Here is a 9,454-nt window from a genome sequence, read left to right on the forward strand (position 1 = left end):
CTCCGAACTTTCAAACGTTTCAAAAATACCTTTAAACTTTCAAAAAAAGTTAAAAAATCTCTTGCCATTAATTTTGGATGGAAAACGTTAAAATTTTGTTTAAAAAATACTCATAAACTTTCAAAATTTTCAAAAATACCTTTTAACTTAAAAAAGTTAAAAAATATCTTCACTGATAATATATGAACAAAACCCGTTAATACAACTTATACATATATCCTTAATTTTTTTCCATACATGTACTTTTATTTTTAACTTAATTTTACAATTCTTAGTTTACACAAATTTTCTCAGAAACCAAAATTTTTAAGTTAAATCATAAAATCTCACAAAATCACACAAAATTTCAAAGTAAGAGATCTCATCTTAAAGCTTACCAAAACATACATAGTATATATATTTGACTATTAACAAACACTCAACTACTAACATACAATTTTGTTAAAACATTTAAGTCATAAAACCCCTTTATGCTTCCTTATTATTATTATTATTATTATAAATTATGTAATTTTATTTATTTACTTATTTTTATAAATAAATGTTAACAAAAAGGGGAGTAACAGGGTATTGGAGAATGGATTAGAGAAAAAAAAAATATGAAAAAGAGAGAAATAAAACGGTATTTGTTTCTAATCATATAACGGTAAGGATATTTTTTAACTTTTTAAAAGTTTAAGAGTATTTTTTAAACTTTTGAAAGTTTAGGGTTATTTTTTGTACAAAATACTAACGGTTTCCATCCAAAACTGACGGTAAGATTATTTTTAACCCATCTTAGAAATTTTTAAGAGTAACTTTGAAACTTTTGTAAGTTGAATGGTATTTTTAATATAAAATACAAAGTTTAGGAGTTATTTTGTATAATTTAGTCTAAAATAAATATAAGTTCTTTTATAAATTTAATTACGTTGGAAATAAATATTTTTGATTGAAAATAGAGCTGAAAATTCAGAACAATTAGAATTTTTTTTTTTATTTTTTTTTTATTTTTTAAAAAAGTACATTGGCAAAAGCTTCATCCTTTTTTGAAAATAACATTGAGGGTATGAAACTACACAATTGTATGTAATCATGATATCATAAAATTGAAAAAATTTGAACTAAGCCAACAAAGTTAATTTTTAGAAAAAAGAGAAAAAGAACAAAAATAAAATCAAAATATCTCGAAATTTCGTTGAAATTGGAAAAAAATTTGAGATTCTCCTCTACTGAAATTTTGAGGCCACGGAGGATTTTCCACCATGAATATAATGCAAAAGTGATTTTCTTCCCTGGCTCTATAGAAAAATAACATACAGTTCTTACTTAAATACCAAAAAATAAAAATTAAGCTATAAAAAATTCTAGCTTATCTAATTTGTACCAACGTAAGGTAAGATCGTGTTACTTTCATCCTTCAACCTTCATCATTTGAACTAGGAAAAAAAAAAAAAAAAAAAAAACATATGCAATTATCTTAAGTCAGAAGTATCACACCACAATACATAGCCAGGATCCAACATATGCATTTCGCAGTAATTATATATAGATATTAACTAAACCTAAAGTATGAATCAAACATTATTCAAAGCGAAGAGACATATTTATTAAATTATCCTAAGATGTATTATATAGTATACTTAATGCCCAAAGGTTCTCCCATCATCATCATCCTTATTGTATAAGGATCATAGAAAATAAAAATTAGGGGAACATATCCATATAGATATGTGAATCAAAGTAGCCAATCTGGGATTAAGTCGTTATTCCCCGCTTCTATCATGCCTCTGCCCTCTTCTTCTTGGGGATCAAAGTATCTGCGTGTTTTAATTTTCATTAACACACAGACCAAACTCAGAAATAATTATTTTGACTAGGCTACCTAATTAATAACCATTAACAGCTTAATTGACATTTCTCAAATTATAAAGAAACATATACATACATACATATATATATATTGTTTAATATTTGTTCGTAAGTAAATAGTACCTAGGGATGTTCATGTTTGGGTCAGCTCCCACAAGTTTGTAATTCATTGGATCTTCCTCGCCATCTTCCTTTTCTTGCATACATTGTTGTTCTTCTTCAAGCTATTGCCAAAACCTTTTGTTAGATTATATGATGTTTAATAATTATCGACGTACGCTTATGTGTTATTGTAGAATCGTTGGCTGATTTACAGGCAGAATGTTATGTAACTTGTCTGGACAGACGTGAGCAAATTTTTCCATGCTATGCAAAATATTTTCTTTAACGTGCTATGCAGATTCGTAGGAGTGACTTTCCTTTTACTTGTGGAGAAGATTATTTCCGTTCTTGAAGATCTTCTTGAGACCGTGTCATATATATATTGTGGCCTCATCTCTTTTAGGGTTAGCTCCTTTGAATAAGATTTTGGTGTTATGTTTTTGTGAGATTGTTTACGTTAAGTCTTTTCATCCGTACTATTAGTGAACTTTGAAGGTGTTAGACTTGGGTTGAAGCGTTTATAACTATTGTCATTTGCTGTAAGTGAAAAAGAGTATTAACACGATGGATGTTTGCAAAGAAGACTACCTTCGACTTCTCTAGACCCAAATTGGTGCCCTTTGTGTGAAGAGATGGAGCATCTTTTTCTCCACTGCAGTGTATGTGGAACAATATTGAAAACCAACAAAAATGAAAGCGTCACCATCCAATCTTTATGTAAGGAACTCTGCTCGATTAAACACAATTCCCAGGAGGAATATAATTATGCACAACACTTCGACACTGGCGCTTTTGACAATTTGGATTGAAAGGAATAATGGCACCTTTAAAGATATATCCAGAAGTCATGTCAAGCTTTGGAGGATATATGCAACCACACGAGAAATTGGTCACACACATCGAAACTGCTCAAAGACTACAACCCTTCCTCAATTGCCATTAACTTAGCTGCTTTATGTAATATTTAACACTGCCTTTGTTGTCTCTCCAATATCTAGGCTTCCCTCTAGCCCCTATGCTTCTTTTTTTGATTGTGTGATCTTCGGGACTTTATTGAATATTTGTATAAGATCATGGAATATGATGAAGGTATTAAGAATGTGTCAACCTAATTGAGATATTTGGGTGTATCTATTGACCCACTCCGTATTTTTAAAAAAAAAAAAAAACAGCATATCGTCTCACAATTAAGAGGAGCTTAAGTTCTCTTGGATTGAGGGGATCTCATACTCTAGCTTGAGAAAAGCAATTTCATAAAGACGAGAGGAGCTCACGCTTAAGAGGAGCCTAAGTATATCTATTTGAGGAGATCTCAAACAATACTTAGTGAAAGCGTATTTGTGGAAGTTAGGGGATTTCAAACTAAAGAGTAGGTGATGTTACACCTTAGTTGGCTATCGATCTTTATGTCTCTCTATCTCATGAGCAAGTCATGTCAGTACATGGTCATATTAACCATCACTTCATCAATCAAGAGCAAATTCAACCCAACAGATCAACGCAAAGAAATTGCAGTTCAATAGATCAACCATCAATATCTCTAATGGAATGGTGCATAATTTCTGCACAAATTTCTAACAACTATAACATCTAATATTGTAGATGTTATTTTCCTTGTTTGGATATTACACACAATAGAGTCTTTCAACTTTCCTTATACAATGGTTCTCACCAGGAAGCCTATATTTCTCTACATTATATTTTCTTCCTTTTGAGAAAATAGTTTCTGAATATATTTTTCAACTAATACAATTGGTCTTTTCCCAAAATCAAAGGTGAATTAATTTAAGCAATACTTAGGTGCAGCCCTGGTGAATTAATTAGAATAATACATAGATGTAACCTAAGCTGCATGTAAGTACATACTCCACATTTTTCTTTATACACAAAAGATAATAGTTAATAATTTATTTTTTTAAAAAAAAAAAACCAAATTGCCACGTGACAATTCTTCATAGAGTGTAGCAGGAGTTTTCTCCAATTAATTATTGAAAAAATTCTTATTATTCTTTCTTTGGTTATCGTAATTATACGTCAAGATTGCTTTAGTAGAGTTGAATAAGTATTTATCACATTTGATCGAATTTTTTACACGCTTATTGTTTGTAAATAAGTTTATCTATTTATCAAGTATTTTGTTACAACATTGTGCTTGACTTGTATGTTTTTTTGTGTTAGATTCATTTTAAAATTTCATGGTAAACTAACTCGGATGTTTAATTATATTTTTTAATTATCAACAATTATGTTGGGTTGAGTCTCAAAACTTTGTTTTTATCTGTGTTTATCATACCTAATTTATCAAATTAGAAGGGTTTAATCTAATTAGTCCTTTATTTTTATCTGTCTCAGGTTATTTATATTTCAAGCTCAATCTCCATCTAATTTGTATGTCTGACTAATATTTTTCTTTATCGAATAAGTAACAAGTCACTCACTGTAGACATCTTTATCTTTCTAATTTCTAGCCCATGTGCCTCTTCTTTGACGTCTTTTATAGCAAGTGTTTAAAAAGTGCTTCTAGCTTATAAGCATGCTTTCTAGAAACATGTGAGGGCTACCAAGCAAGGTGCCCTTATTTAAACCACACTAGGGTCTGCTGCAATGCAACTGCGTACAATTTAATAGCATGCCAATTTTATTTTTTTAAAAAAAAAAACCAATTCATAGTTGTAAATTTAAATTTTATTTTTAATAGAATTCTAAATCCTCAATTTCGTGCCTACTAAATTCATGATTTAAAACAAATCAATAGTTAAAAAATTCAACAAAATTGACATAAAATTCAAAGTGAGACTAAATATATAACATCAATTTAAACCTTTTTGGGTTTATATTAAGAGAAAACGTATTTGAAAAAAGTCTTAATGGATTAAAAGCTCTTTAAAATATTAGATTAATTTAAATGTTCTTCTTGAATAGAGGCAATAAGTTGAAGATATATTTCTGTATCTTCTTAAAAGGAAAAAAAAAATGTTATAATTAAAATTTAAAAAATGTGGATCTTGATGGAGGTGGTTAAAAAGGAAGAGAGAAGAAAACCTTTGACTTGAGCTGAGTGTTTTGATCTCCAAGGTCCTGCTCCTGTATGTCTCAAAAAAAACTAATGCTTGTCACTTCTCAGTCACAAACACATAAATTAAACAACAAACACAAACTTTCTCCGTAATTTCATTTTCAATTGATTCACACCACACTATTAACTTATCAATTTCATAAATTTATCCAAACTTCATATAATTTACTTTTGATTTCATCTCTTTCTGCATGCATAATTATGCATTTCATCTTTTCTTCATACTTATAATATTACAGTACATTCTATAATAATGTTAGGCTTAACACCCTAATATAATAATACAAAGTGCTGTTATTAAACTACCAATGAATGCAAAACAAAAAAAGTATTGCTATGTAACAACGGAATTCCCAACATTATAACAATATGTCCCACTAATTCATATGAATCAATATTACTGTACATTATCAAAGAATATTAGGGATCATTTGGAGCAAGTAATTGGTTATTACAATCTTGGATTATTATAGTTGAATTATAACAGTTTGTGTTTGGGTATAGATTATTTTAGTTTGAGAAATAAATAGTAAACATTATAATAAAAAATAAAAAAATGATAAATGTAAAATAGTAAAAACTATAGTAAATAGTAAATAGTATAGCAAATGGGGTTTTAAAATAGTATTGACCTTAGTTAATTAGGGGTTCTGAAATAGTATTTAATGTAGCAAGAGATGATTATTATAATTTTATGGTTGTCATTGTCCCAAACGCCCTCTTAGTTATTAATTTTATTTTCTGGTAATCTGTTTATTATTTCTGTTGTAAGTGTGAGTTTCAAATAGTTATTTCTAAACTAACGAGGAGAATACACTTTCACAAGAATTATGTGAAAGATTGACATTGTTTCTAACATACATCTTTATATAAAACATACATCTTAGTTTCCTTCTTGAAAAATGAAAAAATATATATATAATAGGAAATATTTACAAAATACAACTTCGTTTATCTTCCAGAAAAAAAAAATTAATTGAGAATATTACAGTCATGCCTAAAAAAGGTAGAGATTAGGTGTCTGTATGCATAATAACCATTGGATATCATATTTTGTAGGTAAATTAAAGCTGGTTTTTCTTACCATTTTGCGCAAGTCTGCTAATTTTTGAAGCATTATCTCAGCCTGCAAGTAACAACGGACACATTAATATGCATCTTTTACATTCATCCCAAACTCATATACAACACTATTATATCAGTTTTCGTTTCTAAATTTCTAAGCTTTAGTCTATTTGGAGGTGTTGAACCCAAAACTTGGAATTTTTTTTTAATGGACAAAGATAGGCACAATCAAGTTCATGAGATTTTTGGTACTAAAAAAAAGTTCATGAGATTTTTTTTCACAAAAAAAGAAAAAAATAATAGAGATTCCCATCAGACGTAATCTTAAATACTTGGCCTTGATTGAAAACTATTTTGTATTTTGCTTTTGATTTTTAAAAATTAAGTCTATTTTCTCTCATTTTTTTTACTATAATTTGCATTTTTCAAATTTTGAAAACAAAGAAAGATTTTAAAATCTAATTTTTTTTCTAGTTTTTTTAATTTTTTAAAACATAGATAAACCTTAGTTAACAAAATAAGAAATTTAGAAAAAGAAATGGTATTTATAGACTTAATTTTTCAAAAACTAAAAAACAAAAAACAAAAAGTAAATTGAATGGTTATCAATCCAGACGTTAAAGGATTAAATGATAATTGAACTCATTTAATAATGGAATGCCACATTTCAACTTATTCATATCCGAGTCTATTCGGTTTCTATGAATGGTTACTATCACTACCATTTATATCCTAATTAATCTACAAGGTTTAATCATCATTATGTCATTTGGGTGGCGATTTAATGTAATATTAGAATATAATGACAAATCATGCGACCCTTTATTGTGTCTATATCATTTCGTTCCCAACATTCAATCCCATGTTGGTCTCTTTCCTTAATGTTTGAGCCGTGGGATTTAGTAGTGATTTAACAATTTATAGACTTAAAAGCTTTTCTTAATAGAATCAGTAAGAAGATTTTGATCTTTTCAGACTTAAAAAATATCAGTACGGATCCGTTTGGATTAACTTAAAAAAATGTTTTTCAAAAAATTCATTTTTATTAAGATCAAAACGGTTTAAAATATACTCTAAATATCTTTTTAAGTGGTTATCTAACACTTCAATTTTTTTCTAAAATAACTTATTTTTAAATTAAACACTTTGAAAATGTATTTTAGTCAATTATCACTCAACTATATGCAATAAACTTAAAGATTTTAAATCTTTTTAAAAGAAAATTAACCATTTGATATTATGAATACTACATATTCTGTTGCTTAGTTAAATCACAGTATCAAAAGCAAAAAACATGAATTTTTGAATTTGATTAAATCTAAACACACTGTTGTTGATAATGAAAAGCATTTCCATGTATGAAAAAAAAGGAGAACACATAAAATAATCACAATCTCTAAACAATTAAAGAAATCCTTCCATATTCTTTTGGTAAACTCGTTTATAATCAAGAAATCTGAAAAATTGAGAAGTAAAATTCAGAAATACGACAGATATCAAAATCACTTTTGGGTCGGACCAAATCCGATTTTATGATAAAGATCCAAGAAAATAAACAAAAATATTGTAATTGGGAGAAAACACCTTCAGTAGAGGAATCATTATTGTAATGAAATTTAGTGATTCCAACATAATAAAAAGAAAGGAAAAAACAATCCTTATCCTGAAAATACCTTCCGCTGTCTAGTGTGTGAAAGAGTTTTGTCCAACTGTTTCTCAAGGTTATGCAACTCTTTTAGATTCAGTGGTTCAAGTTCTTCTCCAAGAAAGTTCCTTCAAATTCACAAAACACGCATCAATTAAACACATACTTTTTTCTTTTGAAAAAAAAAACAAGGTCTTCCTTTTAAATTAACCTATTGGAACGTCGAAGAGATTCATATTTGGCTCTCAGCTTTGCCACTTCCTCTATCTGCATTATCAAGATGTAGATCATCATCATCATTAACAAATTCCAAAAGAAAAAATCTTCCTTTTAAATCAACCCTATATTTTTTAAATCGATCCAAGCATAACTTAGTAAATAAGACATAAAATGTGGTCGGCCTCAAATAATATGTCTCTCATAAGGTTAAATTGAGATTGTTTAAGTTAAAGGGAAATAAGAAGAATGAAAACCTGTATGTCACTCTCATCAAGATTGGTGCTTGATCCAGAGCTGTAACATCGCTGGTGATACCTCTCAAGGATCTTGTTCATGCTGAATTCCCATTGCAAATCAAGAAGGAAAAGAAAGAATAAATAATAAGAGAGAGAAAAAAAGAAAAATAAGAGGGTTAAATTGAAATAAAACATAGTATACTCAGTGCTCCCAAATTCAAAGAGCTTTCCACGACTAGAGAAGATGATGAGAGCAACGTCAACATCACAAAGCACAGAGAGCTCACAAGCCTTCTTCAATAACCCATTTCTTCGCTTTGAGAAGGTTACTTGACGATTCACTTTGTTCTCTATTCTCTCAAGCACTACTTTTCCCCTTCCCATGATGATCGATCTATCCCTTATCTAATTCAATTACAACTATTAATAAACAAAAGAACAGAGTGTGTTTGTGTTGGTTTTATACTTCCTGCCTGTCCCTTTCCAACCTTATGACATACAAAATGGGTGGTGTGCCCTCTTGTTACTCTCCAACCTAAACATTTTATGACCAAACTCTCTCTTTTTCTTTCTTTTTCCCTTTCTCTATCTCTTCTTTTCATTTTTTTTTTCTTTTTAAATTCTTGGGGGACATGTCTTTTCCTTAATATGCTCCTAAAATCAAACCATTCTTCTAACAATTTGGTGTTATTATTGCTTTTTATGTCCAAACTACACCATGCCTCCATTGTTCATTCCTTCATTCCTGTTAGAATGTCTTCAATTTATTATATGCCATTTTGAATGACCAAGCACAAGATCTCGCTAAAGAGTGAGTTGAACACGTTGTATTCTATTTATGTTATTTACGATTTTGGCTTATAGGATTTAGAGTGTAATATATAATCTCTCTAACTCTACGGGTACATCTAAATCTGTAATATGATATTTTCTTACTAATGATAAATTGCTTTCTTCCTCTGCCATGGACATGGCTAATATACTGTTGATGAACCACGTAAATCTCTGCTTTGGTCATTCTATATTATTTATATTTGATTGTTAATTTCTTATAGTTCTTATCTTCGAGAAAGCTAGGATTTTATCTCAAAATCAATTGGGCTGTGAAATGAGTAAGAATAACTCGTGTATCAAATAAAGAATGTGGTGCTACTAATGTTTCAACCTAGTTGAGATATGTTGATTTTTTTTAACAAAATACTAAAGGAGGGAGGGATCAGGAAGTGCACCAGGACATCTCAAATAAGTTGACACCTCCAT

At 29.1% G+C, this 9,454-nt stretch overlaps 1 protein-coding gene across 1 annotated transcript; it reads right to left on the reverse strand.

The window, feature by feature from the left end:
- Nucleotides 1-1,717: 1,717 nt before the first annotated feature.
- On the reverse strand, nucleotides 1,718-8,578 carry LOC120076638 (agamous-like MADS-box protein MADS3). The gene is made up of 8 exons (XM_039030520.1): nucleotides 8,397-8,578; nucleotides 8,213-8,294; nucleotides 7,951-8,006; nucleotides 7,768-7,867; nucleotides 6,114-6,155; nucleotides 4,996-5,037; nucleotides 1,975-2,075; nucleotides 1,718-1,799 (listed from the first exon to the last, which is right to left on the reverse strand). Exons 1-8 carry the CDS (start codon nucleotides 8,576-8,578, stop codon nucleotides 1,718-1,720), a joined length of 687 nt encoding a protein of 228 aa, XP_038886448.1.
- Between the last annotated feature and the right edge of the window lie 876 nt (nucleotides 8,579-9,454).

The sequence above is a fragment of the Benincasa hispida genome, chromosome 1 (assembly GCF_009727055.1).
Source record: "Benincasa hispida cultivar B227 chromosome 1, ASM972705v1, whole genome shotgun sequence".
NCBI lineage: Eukaryota > Viridiplantae > Streptophyta > Magnoliopsida > Cucurbitales > Cucurbitaceae > Benincasa > Benincasa hispida.

Coding starts and splice junctions, on each gene's coding strand:
- LOC120076638 (XM_039030520.1), bottom strand. CDS start 8,578: ATGGGAAGGGGAAAAGTAGTGCTTGAGAGAATAGAGAACAAAGTGAAT. Junction 8,295..8,396: donor TTTGAATTTGGGAGCACTGA/GTATACTATGTT, acceptor ATGGGAATTCAG/CATGAACAAGATCCTTGAGA. Junction 8,007..8,212: donor TTGATGAGAGTGACATACAG/GTTTTCATTCTT, acceptor TTGATAATGCAG/ATAGAGGAAGTGGCAAAGCT.